The following is a 16,223-nucleotide window of genomic DNA, read 5'->3' as shown; positions in this document are numbered from 1 at the left end:
CCTTATACTCAACAACGTCAATATACGAATTCATGGTACGTTACACGGGGAGTTCCTATTAGCCGGTGCGCGTTCGCGGAAGAAACGAAAGAATTCCCGTCAGCTAACATCTGAATACGATGAATAAGTTGAGTGGGATTTAGAAGACGGATAAATGAGAAATGCCCTTGAAAGTATCATATACGGCCACTTGATGACCCAATGTAGATGAGGTAAAACGGAAACGACCTATCACGCGCACGGCTGGCAGTAGTAACGTGTTCACGAATATAATTCCAGTAGAACCGATGCTGTCGCGCCGATGATAATTTTAACCGATCGAATACCGAGACATCGAGAACGGTTGTACCGAGAAATAGTAACTATGACTGTGACTAAAAATAATGAATCGTACATATATAATATATATATATATATAGATTTATTTTATTATAATAGAAAAGTCTCGCGTGCAGGCTGACACGCGCGAATTCACTACGTATACGCGTAACGTGCTATACAGATAGGTATTACACCCTTCGAGAATTATGCGCCACCTACGGTGTGTCGTGACGATTGACCATGATTCGATAGAGATTCTTATTGCGATAACGTTCGTTTGTTTTTTCTTTTTTTACGGCTGAGGGAAGTGGATGGAAAGCTGTTTTCGTGAAATCGACATCGACATCGACGAGTAGCTTCATTTTTATAAAATTTCGACCAGATGATGTTAATTCTTCTCTCTCTTTCTCTCTCTCTCTTTCATTTTCTCGTAATCGCGCACACCGTGTGGCCGCCTCGTTCTTGTTCGCGTGTGCACATCGCAAAGAATATGCGCCTGGAAACGTGCACTTGTTTCATCAACAAAACGGAACGTCTTTGTTGCTCGAATAACGCAAAAAACACTGGTTTTTACGGTTTCTTCGATTCTGTCGTATGTCTTCTTTTTTTCTTGTCTTCGTAATAGAAAGTTCGTTCGAGCACACACGTTTCTTAGGGGATAGTTTCTTTCTTCATTTTTCCTCTTTTCTTTTCTTCCTTCTTCTCTTTTAAGCTCACGCAAACACTGTTTCTTCGAGGGTGTACAAATCGTGCGAGCTTACAGATTGTAGAGATCCTTTACGATATTCTTAGTCTTCTTCTTCGCTTTCTTCCGCCGGTCCGTACATGTCGGCTAACTTGTCGAATCTCGGTCCCCAAGCACCTAAGTACTCGTACTCGTGCTGCTCGTCGTCTGTTCCTGTTGATTTTAAAATAATTATTCACATATATTTTTCTTACTCTTATAGGTGAATCAAGCAACAGTCGAGTATCCTTTTTGCAAAGAATCTGTAATTGGTAATCTTAATTTTCATTCATTTTTAATATTAAACGAAAACGGAAGTACTTACCGGAAGCTAACGATGACAATGAACCTGCGATGCTTCCGCCACCCTCGTATGCATAATTTCGTAGGTCATCGAACGGTGGTGCGTTTGGATCACTGTCAGCTCTCTTTTTGTGGTCTTCTATAAAGATGCCCACGTTTGGTTCTGGTCCTAGTGTGTCTGTAAAATATTTGCAATGGTATGAATATCCGATTATCCGTTATCTTGGATGTATATAACAACGAGGATTACTTACAGGGTATTTTACATGGTGGTAGCTTCCCGCCCATTTCTGGAATCGGGCCACCAATAGGAATTTGAAGCGGGGTAATGTCGAATGCGGTCATATCATCTTCTCCGCCACCCTCGTCATCGTAGTTGATGATATTTTCTCTCACGTCGTCATCAGGCCCAGGGTACTTAATATGAGATTCTCTTCTTCTATTATAGACGACAAATACTAAGACGAGAACTACAACATAATACGAATATCATTAATCACTTTCTGTATTAGTTGATTTTTTAATTCTTTTGATCTTTTAATTATCTTTTTCGTAAAGATACATTTTCTTTTCATTTATAATGGACGAGGAATATTAAAGGAACGATACTGATTAACTATAGTAGAATTCTTTTAGTCAGTGTGTAATTTTTCATTCTAGAAAATTATGTTTCTTTCTGTAGCTTTTTACGCGCGTAATACATCTTGTCCACGCGATACTTACCAAGAATAATCAAAAGACAAACTAAAATAGCTGCCAAAGCTCCCATACTGAGTTTCAATGTTTGTCCCTCTTGAACGAGCTCGCAATTTTCTCCCCAGAAACCATCGGGACAAATACATCTATATCTAAAGCGTGGATCTTGATTGATACATCTACCACCGTTCAAACAAGGATAATCTATGCATTCGTTTTTGTCCATGCATCCTTTGCTATCAGGCGATGGAATTCTTCCTTCTCCACATCTAGGAACATAGACAAGATAAGATTTATCAAATCATACGTATGTACACAAACATGTAAATTAAAGATAGCGTTCTTTAAATCTTGCAGTACTTACGTGCAATCATATTCGTTCCAAAGATCGATACATTCGAATGGTTCTGGACAAATGACGTTGGCACAGGGTTTATTCGAAGGACAGTTTCTTTCCAAATTTCTGGCCATTGTTGCTTGACCCCATTGTGTTCCATTCATAGCGGGTGGTAATGGAAGATGTTTGCCCTCTAGTCTTATGTCATCGAGACATCCTGTTCAAACGAAAAATTATATTAACTTCCTCCTCGCATCATCCTATGAACACTGAAGTCTTTTTATAATTGCATCTTATTTTTTGTATTTTATCACGTAATGCCTTTCTAACTATTTAATTCTGCACCTTTCTGTTCAAGAACTTTTGTCTATATATAATTGAATATGCCATTTTCCACAGTCTTTATCTCTATTCTTCTTCAATTTGATTATCGAAAATTATAAAATGTTTACCTTTCTGATAATCCGCGTACACTTCAAACGTCCGAACTCCAGTGTACTCAGCCTTGCCGCCCGCGAAAACTCCTTCTTGTTTGTCAACCAATAGCCACTGGTGTCCTTCGAAGGAGAAGGTTTCATTGAATCTTCTTCCTTCACCACCATCCAATTCCAAAGTTGCAGCTGATCCGTATCTCGATACTCTAACTGTATGCCACTGTCCATCATCAACAGCTATCGCAGTCAGCCATATGTCTCGTTCCTCAGTTCTCAGACTGTTCAAATTGTAACGGAAGTGCAGTCTGCTGTCCTTGATCTAGGAATTAAAAGATGCAATAACTATAATTGAATATTTTATTAACTTAATTAGCTAGTTTCCTTTCTTTATTTAAATGAATATTATTTTCGCTTCTAAAATGCGATAACGTGAATAATCACCTCCAAAATAGCGTATTCTCTATTATGCTGATCGCTGACTCTAAACAATTCACCATGGACCTCTCGGGTGCGGAATCTCAGTTGTACTTGAGTGGAATATTTATCCGGTTCGAACGACAACGCGTATTTAACATAACTTTGTGGTTTGAATGTCGTTGGTATAGTGGATGTCATACATCCTGGACCAGTCCATCCTGGGTTACATTGACATCTAGCTTCAGTGAAGCTTCCTACGCAAGTACCGTGTTCCCAGCAACGGAAGGTGGATTCCTGGTTGTTGCAGATTTCCTCGGTTTGAGGGCAGCCAGCTACGCTGTTTCTCGATAAACCAGGATGTGCTAGATCGTAAAGCTTGCTATTGTGAAAGAGGTTCTTGATGCAGCCATCGAAACCTTTACCAACTGGCATATGCTTCCACTTGTAATGAGTTGGATCGAATTGCTCGACGTATAAACCACCGATTTGAAGTGGTGCGTTTACGTTTAGATATTCGTTGAAGGGTGGTATGGTGCCTTGAGCTTGGCAACTGGTGTCGTTGAATTCTGGTGGCGTACCGTCTTCCGGTTCTGAGATATCCGCGGATTTGCAATAATCGATGATTAATTTCACCGTCTGTAAAATAAAATAGGATTCCGTGGAATTAATTATAAGGGATCGTTGTAAACTGGATGTAATCTAGTTATAACCTTCTCCTTCTAGAAGAAGGAAATCATTTTAATAATTTTAATTTTATTTTCTCATTTTGACACATATAGAGATATTTAAATTATGATTTAAAGGATAATTCTGACCTCCGTGTTCCAAAAGATGTCGAGTCTGTGCCATTCTCCGTCGTCCAAAGTTCTTTTCGGCTTCACTTTTAACTCTAAAGTACCAGAACCGAAGTCTATCAACAGTCGAGGTATTCCACGTTCCAGTTCAACGGATATAAAATCTGTAAATACGTTCATTACGTAATAGTATATTATTTCATTCGTTGCTGTAAAAATCGCTGATTTATTAGACTTAAATTCTGGCAAAGACATCATAGAGGCAGCTATTGATTACCTTAAGAAATCTATTGTTATCTTATGATCTATATTTGCTTACCAGAAACCATAATTTCGTCAGCCTCAGGAGGAACAATAGGCCCATTGTATAATAGTAATCCGTCGGGTTTCTTAGTGATGAATTCGAAGCTCAGATGACTGTTATCGCACATTTCTAGTGCAGGATACCAAGCCCAGCCATTTCCACGGAAACTTCTTGCAGTTTGCTGACATCTTGGACCATTATATCCAGCAGGACACTGACATCTACGTAATAAAAAATGCATTAAATAAAATTAATATGCTAGTGTAATACATCACATGTTAAATTTCACCAGTTGTCAGACTTACGATAACCCAAATCGGCCTTCCACGCAACGGCCTCCGTTATAACAAGGGCTGTTTCTACATGATTCCCCTTTACTGAAGTTCCGAGCTCCGCATGTACATTCAGCGATTACATCCACCCGCACACCCACTAGGGCGGTTCTGTTTGCATTGACCATGTATGGTAAACTGCTAATATCCAAGGTGTTTGTGCAACTACCCTCGCATACTTCATTCTCGTAATAACACTCGTCGATGCCCACCATCGTTATGTTAATACCGACCTCTTTCTCGATCTAATTAAATTAAAATTATTTTTTAATCAAATTGTGTGAAATATATTTTAGCCTTTATTTTAGTTTGATTGGTTTTGCGATTTGGAGACCTTTCATTTATTACTATAAATTATAAAACAGGTCATTTCATGAAATCCTTGTTTCAGTAAAAACAATATCCAATTTATGAAATATTGTTATTGACCTCATTAAGTATTAATTTATGTGATAATATCGGATTGAACGTTGTTGATAATTCATTCATAATAGGATTTATCCCTAGTACGTAAAAGGGTCATGAAAAGGATGTATCTCTGATACAAAATTTTGCTAAAAGCTGAAGTAATCCAATATTCCTATATTTATAATAATCTGATATTTTCACTGATATTCCATTTAATTAGAAGCCAAAAATATTCAATGGGAAGATTTAGAATCTTAAAATGATTTAGACGGCAAATTTGGAATTATTTACACTATAACAAATTGAAATGCCATGAATTAATTCATATTAACTTACTTCTTCACGATGCATTAGTACGATTCCATTCAATCTTACAGGCTTGTAATACGGCGATCCGTGGGCCGCGAATCTGACGTCTGTCAACGGTGGATGCATTCTACGTAATTGAACGCTAAACACGTCTACATTTTCTCTATCGATATTTAACAAATGCGCCAATTTATCTCTAAATAATTCTGCTTTGCTACGCGATATAGTTTGTGACTGGAGGAGAAAAAATGAAAAATTCATTAAATATAGATTTCATATAAAAAAGAACGAGTTAATAGTGTATAATTAAATAGAATAATTACTTTATAATCCCAAACACGAATGAAATCTTCGTCTGTTATACCAGATATTCGAACCGAACCAGAATTTAATACAGCTTCGAAAGGAATCGTTTTCACCGTGACTGTCACGTTTGCTGGGACATCTGTTTGCGTGTGCTTCCGATCGTAGACTTTGAAACGTAGATGATATCTACCGTCGTGAGTGCCTGATTTCAAATAAATCATACCGGTGTCCTCATCTAGCTTGAATTGAGCGTGCTCTAAACCCTCCCAATAGAACTTTTTATCCGGTAGATCCCAATCGTCCAAATCGAATACGTAAACTCTGCCTATTTCTGTGTCTGGTGATTGTCCCTGTGAAACGAACTCGACCAAGTCAAATTATACGAACCTTTAATTATAATTATATATTGAATAATAACTTTGAAATATAATCTTTAACTCTTTGAGTATTCATTTAGCCAGATTAATGTGCTATTTCATTCTAACGTATTATAGTATTGAGTTTTCAAATAAGTACAGTAATTATGTAATTATAGCATGGTAATTATATCACACATAAGTCACGTATGGCAATAGTATCTTGATTTTATTTACATCTTAGTTTCTGGGATAAAAACTGATATTAAATAACACGAATTCCTTTACTTCCAAAAAGTCAAAATAAACAGAAAATTATGTGAAATTTAAATATAGAAATGAAATACATACTGCGTAGTTATATACAAAAATGTCCTTTGATCCAGGCTGCATTTTGTTATCGTTAATATCCCCGATAATAACAGTTAAAGTACTGGTCCCAGACATCGATGGAGTTCCTGTGTCTTTGATAACGATCGGTATCAAGTACTCCTTTTGTTGTTCTCTGTTAAACGATAGTAACGATGACACAATAGCCATGCCATCCCCGTTCGCTCCCTCTGCAAGGAAACAGAAAACCGGCGTTTGTTAGCGAGAACTATCGAACTACAACTAACAACGTTCCACTGAAACGGGAACGTAATAGGATTGGATCCAGACTCACTGTTATCGCTCTCAACTTTGAAACTGGCACGAATCACATCGTCTGCCTTTGGATCCATCCTGAAAGTAAACGGTGGTCCATTGCTCTTCGATCGATCGTCGTCATCCGTCGCTGAGATCTCTACTACTTTTTTCTGTTGCGAGTGTTCCTGTAGCACGGGTCTATAATCTTTCAGAAATCTTGGCGGATTATCGTTTATGTCGTGTACGATTACTGTTAACGTGGCTGTCGCTGTTTTAGGTGGAATTCCATCGTCGATGGCCAAGATTTTCACCTGAAACAAATGATTTTTAGTTTGGTCTGTCTCGAATCTAAGTAGTATAATCTAAATATTAAATAAATAATACTCGATTATTATCCGATCAATATTTTATAAACAATATGGTTTTACGATTTACCTGATGTCTTGGGGTTTCTTCGCGGTCGAGACTCCTCTGGATCGATACCGTGCCATTTTCGTTGATCGAAAATTGCCTCTTACGATCGGAACTTCTATCGATCGAATAGAACACTTTGCTCTTACCACCCTGATCAGGATCGGTGGCTGTGAATGTTTCGAGACTGCTTCCAATGCGAGCATTTTCAGGAACCGTGGTCTCGATATTCGCCTTCTCGAATTGCGGTTGATTATCATTTATGTCGCGTAGCTTCACCACTACCCAGGAATAGGCAACGTGATACTTATCGTTGTCATTGTCTTCGCCCTACGAGGTACAGGATATTACAGCATAGTATCACAAACCAAAAATCGTTGATTGAAAATATAGAAATACAAATAGAATGAGATATGTTTCTGAAAGATTGTAACACAAAAATGTAAGAAAACAACGTGACTCGTACTTTATCTTATAACAAGACGAAGAATGTACTAAATATGCTAGAAAATGATCTCATTATTTATGGAGAATGGGTATGGGAACATAGAGTAGGAAGATAACAGTAGATTTAAAAATATAAGTTATCTATAAAATTGTGTAAGTTTTTAATTAAATACCTTATCGTTAACTTGTATCCTAAATCTGAATCCGTTGCTCTGCAATTGGTCCTCGTAGTCCAACGATTGCACAATTTTCAAGGAACCCGTGCCATCGTTATTTCTTACCATGGTAAATTTATCAGCACCGTAACCACTGCTCTCGATCACCTGCGTTTGTAAATTAATACGATAAACGATAATTCTACAATTATTTTTCTTCAACCGTTATAAGAAAACTTTTTTGTTAAATCAATTAACGTAATTTCTTTAAGAAATTCGGGGAAAGATACGCGAAGGAACGATTCGAGTGACGCAATGAACAGTACCTTATACTGGAATTTATTGGTCTCATCCTCATCGTGTACAGTGACCGTAAGAATTGGCATTTCCGGCAAATCTGGACCTTCCGTTTCGTCTACCTCCGTAAACCATTCCTCCTTTGTGAATTGCGGAGGCATATCGTTTATATCTTTCACTCGTATAGATGCTGTCCCCGTCCCTAAATATTGGAAAAATGCCATCAAAATCTCAGTACATTGTAATTAAAGCAGGAAACAATTTTAGATGGAAAATTTAAAATATTAAATACAAAAAGATCTTGAGATCTGATTTGAAATAAATCTGATATTTCTATCTTTAAAACACTTTATACTTTCTGCGTTAATGAGTTAAAATTTCCAAAGATCTTTCAGAGTTTCCATTTTAATTTTTAACTTACCCTTTAACCCCCCTCCATCCATTGCTACCACTTGTATAGAATAATCTGGCGTGCGTTCTCTGTCCAAACAGCATACTGCCGTCTTTATCACACCGGTTTCCGATTCAATTTCAAAAATTGGCGAGCCAGTTTCCTCCTCGATGACATTCTTTTCGATAGAATAAATTAGTTTTGCGTTTGTACCTTCGCTCGGATCGTCATAGTCGACCGCTGTCATCGTCATTACAACCATTCCTGGGAACAAGTAAGGAAAAAACTGATCTTAATCGTTTGTATAGAAAAAGCAATGTAAATGATAAAATCTTTAACTGTAAAAAACTAAAATACTAAAATACTTATGTACTATTCATTCTTTTTTTTTTCTAGATAAATACGTATGATGCTTTCTGTATTTATTTCATTTTTTTTTTACAAACAATGTATTTTTATTAATACATACCACTGAGCTGTCAATTAACAATAATCGTTTTCACACAAACCTTAAATTGATACTTAAAGATGTCCATCTGTTCTAGATTGCCAATCTAGATTATTAAACGTTATTTGAATATAAATCGTGTCTGTCCATTCTCATATTTCCAACAATGTATCATGAATAAATCATATATTGCAAAGACTATGTTAACACATCGTGAAAGAAAAAGCAATATTTCCTTCATAGCGAAAATGTAATCTAACTTTACCTGCCGTTCCGTTTTCCGTGACGTTCCCGAAATAAATGCCTTGTGGGAACGTAGGTGCATTGTCGTTGATGTCCTTCAGGTTCACTTGAACGTCAGCATATCCAACCAAACCTTCTCCGCCTTCATCTTGAGCAAATACAGTGAATCGCCACTGCGGTCTTCCATTTGGTTGATCCCTGTCCAGTGGCTGTGGAGTAACACCGAGATTACGACCCTAAGTAACTTAGGATGCGAGGCAAATTTAATAAAAGAAGCTTCGCTGAAACTTCTGAGCGATTTTTTCCTCTACGATACTTCTTGACGACAAAACGTACTTTCGACCGGGACTACGAATTAAATACACGATTTTATCGTCGAAAATTTAATTTCTTTCTTTCGCTGCTGCATTGTATCAGTTTTAAATAAACTTAAACCGTAACTTTTGAACGAATTAAATAACTTTTGTATAAAAGCAGCAAGAGGTGATTTGAAGTAGAAGTTTTAAGGTACTTAGAGAGGTGTTTTAATGGATTTATGAGCTTACGTAGAAATATTTAATTTGGCACGTGGAGTTTGTGGCGAGCATTCTCCTGTTTCGATAATTTTTTGGCATCCAAGTATTAAAATCGTTAATAAATAAAAAATTAATAAAGACAGAAAGTATTTGTTGTTAGCGATAAAAGAATCAGTAATCGAGAATCGAAGTTTTTACATACACTAATCTTTACGCTGATTCGTGTTAATTAAATTTGGCAAATGGAACGAACCTTTAGAACGTAAATTTCTCCGCTGGTGCGGTTGATATCGAATTTGCTATTCGCTGGATTATCAGGATCGATACCCTGACCAGTTAAAAAGTAGACGATATTCTGTGGCCTATCCTTATCCCCATCAGTGGCTGTGACCTGTGTCAAAAATTCATTATCGATAAATACATTGTTTCAGCAATTTATTATTATAATTACCAGGTCGTTCTGCAAGCGATATCGTACTTGTACACATATGTAACTTGAAAATATTCCAAAAATTTAAGTCTAATAACTTTATAGTCTTTTTTAACGAACATTTTTATAATTCTTCTCCTTATTATTCTTCAATTCCTCTGGTAGGAATTAGTTAACGTTTTGGATATCAAATATTTGTTATTCGTTGCCACATTCAGGCCTGCCATTGTGTTAAATTTCTTATTCTGTCAATCAAAATATACGAAACCCCGAAATATATGAAAACTGTATGAAATCAATTAAAATTTCGTTCGTGGAATAGAGTGGATAATTTCCACTCATATTATTTTAAATACTTTTATTTTAAATACTTTTGGCTGGATTTGACATAAATATGTATACTTAAACGACAAGTTTAATAAAAATGTCACATTCGCTTTTGTTTCCTATTAATTCATCTCGTCATACGTAGGTAATATAATATATACGACGAAAAATTTATACGCCATTGATCGTGATCTGTAGATTTCGTGTTTTACGTTATATTCTATGCATTATGTCCTATACTCTATGCTGCATATTTTACATTTCGTATTATGTATTCCATATTCTACAATCCATACTTTATGTCCCATATGCCTTGTTTTATTCGGGATTTTACGTTCTGAATTCTATATTAGCCCGTAGATACAACGTGCTGCTGTCCAAATACTATAATTTTCCTTTATCCAGAAGTTCGTGATAAAGGACATACAGGGAAGACATAACGATAGCCTGGTCGTAATTGGATAAAATAAGGATCGAATTCACGTCGAACGATTTAACGAATCAATTCCATCAATTTTCCAGCTAGCAATTTTCCAGTATAACATCATTCTCTTACTATTATTCTATTTCTTTACCTGGGATTTAGGACGATCACGTTTGACCGAATTATACGTAAAGGCAATTGAAATATACGCAGCTTAGAAAGAGAAGGATTTATCGACTAGCTAGACGATTTAATTACGTTGGCGCATTTCTGAAGATAAGAATTTGTCACGGCTCCTTTTTAAATTAAACTATCGTATATTCGGTAACGAATATCGAAGAATTCGTTGTAATATTTATCACTTGTGTCGGTTCTCCGACCCTCAAAGTATAAGATTCAACTATAAAGTGAGTACGAATCGCTTGGTAAATTATGAACCAATTTCAGAATAGATGGAATAATTACCCCGAGGACGCGTTTAGGCAAAGTCCTGTCATCTTCCTCTGTGATCTGCGTTTTGTAAGTCGGGCGCTCGAAGACAGGCGGATTATCGTTTACATCCTTCACGTGTATCACGACCGTCGTGTAATTTTCTTTCAAGTTATCAGACGCGGTCAGGCGAAGCTCGTACTGTAAGATTAAAGCAGAACAAGTGGATAACAGCGTTTGCAGCTGACTCGAGTTACTGCACCGACAGCGGTCTCTTTCTGGGAATAATGGAAATGCAACTTTCGAGCAACAATTTACGGATCGTAAAAAAATAAGCAGTTTATTGTAGAAACAACGGAGGAAATAAATTGTCGATAAAATTTCGGATGAATTCGACGAAACATACGTTTGACAGCGAAACTTATCTCTTGGTTACATTTTATAGATCAGAAACCAGCGGCACGCGAGAAGCTCGGTACGGGAAGTTCTGATAAAAAAGTTTATAAAGATCGAGCGCTGCTGTCTATTTAATGGACCAAAAAAAAGTTCATAAAAACGAGATTACTTTTTTTTTTAATGGAAGTTATAAAAACAGTGGACTGATGAAACCGTTTTTAAAGCATGAAAGTCTTTTTTGCAGCAATACGTAGAATGGACGAACGAAGTTGAACAACCTTACGCTTTAATGAAACAAGGCAAAAAGTAAAAGATTAATCAAGTAAATTGGTGCTTTAATCCTCGCGAGAGACCATTCCCTTTTCTAATTTTCTAACATAAATTCGACGTAAAATTGAATATTAAGAATATAAAATATTTCATAATCGCGATAAAATATCAGATAGAACGTGAACATCGTGTACCTTGATTAATAAAACGAATTCATTTTACCAAATAATACGTACGACAAAGAACGATAAATCGTACGGAATAGCGATAAAACTATTTAAAATATTTCTAAACTATCGAATAACGTGCGATCTCGTGTAATTTTTTATTCTTCTGTATTCCTAATAATTCATACGACCGATTGACTCGATTAGAAGTAATGGAAGGAAGAAAATTAGAGGAGAAACGAAAACGATAAAAGTGGAATGCGAAAAGTTCGGAATTCATGAAGAACCGTCCAAAACGAAGCGAATGTTTTGACGACGCGACCCGCGCCAGGGTATGGGAATTTGATTAAAACGAAGCGCAGAGTGATCTGATTTCTCAGCAAAATTTACGATAATGTCATAGCTACGATACGTCGGAGCACATGAAACGAAAGACTTATTAAAGCAATGACAAATGAGCGGATAGGAAACGTGCAATAACCGCGGAACTTTTCGCACTATTTCACGGTTTTTATTGGACCGCGAGTGATAAAACGCGATGCTTGGGACACGGTTAAAAGGATTAAACAGGGACGTATCGAAGGCTTTCTCGCTCCTCTTTCTCTCTGTTTTATCTATTTCCCTGTGTTTTTGTTACTTCCTTGTTCTATTCTTCTGTATTTTTCTCCACCGCTGTCAGTGTCTTTCCTTTTCGTTCGTGATACCATGATGTACTAACCCTTTTCCTCGTTTCGTAATCTAATGCACCTGCGACGTAAATGGCGCCAGTCATATTCTTCACGGCGAATGCACCGCCTATGTTACCGCTCGTAATCTCATATCGAATACGCGAGGCTGTAAAATGCAGAGAAAGATCCTTTCAGATGAAATTCCTTAGGAGATTGCGATGACTCCGTTACCTGTCGCTCTGTCGTTCGTGTGTCGTTTACAAAACGATCGGTGTACGCCAGAGGGAAACGTCTTAGATTCTTCTGCTTATCAACTCGCTGAACGAACAACGAGTTTATATTCGAGAAACGATATATATTCTATCATCGAACAATATAGTAGCACAACTACGAAATAAAATATTTCATTTGTCTTGCAACGAACTTACGATTCTAACAGTGAGATTTATTAAAATGGTCATTCTTTAAATTTTCACTGGGAAAATTTCCCCAGGGACCGTATTCGATCATAAGTAGCGTCAACGTCAATTTCCCTCTGACATTCTTTCTCATTTACGGGGAAAAAAGGAAAAGAAGACTGTATCCTTAAGCAGGTTCTATTAGAAGGTAATAAATCCATACGTCTAAGTTCTTAATCGAGGTCTATCGGATAAATATGTTTCGTGACTTTGCTTCAACCATCTGGTATTTAAAGTTTTGTAAGCAGTTTACGTGCCTTTGGATCCGAGTGGCGAAGAGGCAGATGGATTTTAGCGAAACTTGTTAGCCAGGTTAAGGATACAGAACTTCGAGACGAAGTATAAAATCATTATCAGGAATAAAGGGAAGACATACGACGCGAACTTCATCGGTACTCCGTCAGAGCTGATACCTTCGATAAACGAAGATACTTTTTCTCATTGTTTGGTAGACGACGACATTTCCATTTATTAGAAAATACGATACTAGATGTGTAGTTAAATATATGTTGAGTTGATTAGCATGACATGGATATTTTTATACAAATCGGAACGTTTACGGATTATAATTTTATGAAAACTATGTACGAAACATTATTACTTTAATATACAGAATCGCATCTTACCTTCATACGCAAAATATCAATTTGCAATTTACAATATCGTTGCTTTATAAAATTTTTTCATGGAGAAATAGAAAGAAAACAAACTGTAGCTGTTTTCATACAGTGGTATTTATCTTTACCACGATGCAACAGCGTTGTTTTGTCACTAGAAAAGTAAAGCAAACGTTCCAGAATATTTTTTCCGTTCTATCTCTTTTACCACGAAAACAATCTTCCCTTCAAAAAACTTTCGAAAACTTACAAAACCAGCGGTACAAACGATCAACTAATTAAATATTGACATGGCAAACGTCTCGATCACTTTCCTTTCTTAAAAACCTTTATTCCTGATACCTAGCGTTCAGACGAAACGATTACACGCCTCAGCATCCGTTTCTTTTTACGAGCTACCAGCTTTAGAAGTTCATCAAAGTGAAAAATGATCGCGCATTTGCATATATGTTCACTTACACTCGTCGTGATCTTTGGCGGTGACAGTGAGAACCGTGTGTTGTATATCCTCATTTTCGTCTACTTCAGCCTCGTAGAGGCCTTTGTCGAAGTAAGGCGGATTGTCGTTCTTGTCAGCTATTCCAATACGAATGAATTTCGTCACTGAAACAGACAAAAGGCAGGAAGACACGTTTAGGTTTCGTTCCATTCTCGCTACGATACGAAAGTCAGTGAATATGGGTTGCAAAGTAATCCCTCTGAAAGATTCAAAAGCCTGTTCTCGTATTTCCTTATGATATGTCTCTTCAAGATGCAAATTCGTTTCCATCCAGATTTTCCTAAGACTCGTCATATCATTTACGAAGGCTTATATATACTTGCCGATAAAAAACTAGCGAACAGTCTGTGCATCGAGTGGAAAGTTTATTTTGTTCGCTGGATAAAATCGCATATACATACGTAGAATAACATGACATCTACTTTGAAAATTCGCAAGTAATTTCCATGTATATTGCGTGCATATTCGTGGTGCTCTTTGCCTCAGGAGTTCTCCATTTTTATACCGCTTTTTATGTTTGCGTTCTAAGTAATAAGGATGGTGGTCTATTATTTTTCTTAAGAGATGTTACGTCGTTAATTTTGTTTTTAACTAAGTAAATATGTCACGTATTTCTGCAGTTGTTACGTTTTACGTTCCAGATTTGCATACATTCACGCACGCACACATGTACTTTTTCTCCCTCTCGGATGACATTTACGTATATTAGGTCAGTTCTTTCCAACAATCAAACTTTCATTTTACGCAAAAATCGGAAAAAATTCATTTCTGCGACTAATGCTTGATTCTTCTCATTTCACTTCATTCATTCTGTTCGTTTCACGTAAATGTTTAAATATTATATTGCACGAAGAATACGTTTCTGTCGTATAGAGTAATTTTGAAGTATGTTTCAAGTTGTACGATCGTTGTTGTTTTTGTAATAGTTACGATTTCTACGATCTTTTATATTTTTAAGCAAATAGAAACGTAAAAATGATATATCTACCATCAAGAACGAAAGAAACATCCTGTCAACGCATTGCAGGCACGCTAATATTAAAAAATAATGTTAATCGATTGTGCCAAACGAGCGGTAAGTTGGTGGAAGATCACACGCGTTTTGGATTTGTTACTAATTCCAAAATTCAATTTCGCGGAACAAGTAATTCATCTCTGTAACGTTTAGCGCAGATAGTAGGTCAACGAAACGCATACATCAGACTGAAATTTCCTACTTGTCGATTTTCATTCGGGTACGAACAAGATTGCGTGGCGTTCTCGACTTGTTCCCAGAGCTTGATATTTCACGGTTAATTTATGCAGATAATTTAATGGAAAATTCATGTTCGGTAATTTATTAGCTTCCGTTGCGGATCGGAGATTTGAGAAACCAGGTATCGATCTTCACGATAAAATAGTTAAACGAAGACAGAAGTTCATTACGAAAGCAGCGACGGGTACTGATTTATCACGAAATCGCAGAATATGATCAGTGAAGCTGATTTTTTTTATTTTTTTATTTTTATTCATTTTACTAACCTCTCTAAAATTAAGGTAGAAGAGGAAAATCTCCGATTAAATGCTACTAAATGGTAACTTTGTTTCGTTAATTATTACTCGATTTTATACTTAAATGTTCAGTTCATAATATAATTAGGTATATAAAAAGTTGCAGTAAATTAATGACGTTAAGAAAGAACGTTTTCGTAATAAATTGCTGTATTGTCATCGTATCGTCATTGTATAGAAATTCAAACTTTTCTCAACAGACATCATTAACAGCTCCAAAACACGCTCGTTAAAATTCCTTGCTGCCCGTACAAATTGTACAAATTAACTACTGCAACCATTCGCAGACTTTTCTAAATACAGGCACCTAATACATCGCGAGAAACAACGTTTTCACAACAGTTTGAAAAAAAAGCATGTTTTACGAAAATAGCATGTTTCACGAAAATGATGGTCGAAGAAGTTTAATTTT

The 16,223-nt window shown here is 36.5% G+C and overlaps 1 protein-coding gene across 1 annotated transcript in view; it reads right to left on the bottom strand.

Moving 5' to 3' along the window:
• Nucleotides 1-405: 405 nt before the first annotated feature.
• The window catches only part of LOC117206444 (neural-cadherin-like), an 86,484-nt gene continuing 70,666 nt past the window's right edge, over nt 406-16,223 (bottom strand). Inside the window, exons 2-24 of the mRNA XM_033445798.1 lie at nt 14,221-14,364; nt 12,737-12,852; nt 11,222-11,386; nt 9,829-9,966; nt 9,083-9,269; nt 8,400-8,633; nt 8,008-8,180; nt 7,700-7,849; nt 7,104-7,409; nt 6,706-6,979; nt 6,393-6,601; nt 5,703-6,035; nt 5,407-5,613; nt 4,636-4,907; nt 4,346-4,551; nt 4,048-4,190; nt 3,257-3,868; nt 2,834-3,134; nt 2,409-2,598; nt 2,072-2,313; nt 1,603-1,818; nt 1,371-1,526; nt 406-1,219 (exon numbers count right to left, since the gene is read on the bottom strand). Of these exons, the coding sequence (XP_033301689.1) occupies nt 1,110-1,219; nt 1,371-1,526; nt 1,603-1,818; nt 2,072-2,313; nt 2,409-2,598; nt 2,834-3,134; nt 3,257-3,868; nt 4,048-4,190; nt 4,346-4,551; nt 4,636-4,907; nt 5,407-5,613; nt 5,703-6,035; nt 6,393-6,601; nt 6,706-6,979; nt 7,104-7,409; nt 7,700-7,849; nt 8,008-8,180; nt 8,400-8,633; nt 9,083-9,269; nt 9,829-9,966; nt 11,222-11,386; nt 12,737-12,852; nt 14,221-14,364 (5,084 nt within the window). The 3' untranslated portion in view covers nt 406-1,109. The remainder of the gene's footprint in view (nt 1,220-1,370; nt 1,527-1,602; nt 1,819-2,071; nt 2,314-2,408; nt 2,599-2,833; nt 3,135-3,256; nt 3,869-4,047; nt 4,191-4,345; nt 4,552-4,635; nt 4,908-5,406; nt 5,614-5,702; nt 6,036-6,392; nt 6,602-6,705; nt 6,980-7,103; nt 7,410-7,699; nt 7,850-8,007; nt 8,181-8,399; nt 8,634-9,082; nt 9,270-9,828; nt 9,967-11,221; nt 11,387-12,736; nt 12,853-14,220; nt 14,365-16,223) is intronic.

This window comes from Bombus bifarius, unplaced genomic scaffold, assembly GCF_011952205.1.
Source record: "Bombus bifarius isolate JDL3187 unplaced genomic scaffold, Bbif_JDL3187 scf7180000008006, whole genome shotgun sequence".
NCBI classification, from domain to species: domain Eukaryota; kingdom Metazoa; phylum Arthropoda; class Insecta; order Hymenoptera; family Apidae; genus Bombus; species Bombus bifarius.
Note: the sequence above shows the minus strand (reverse complement) of the source record. Positions and strands in the feature narration are given on the sequence as shown.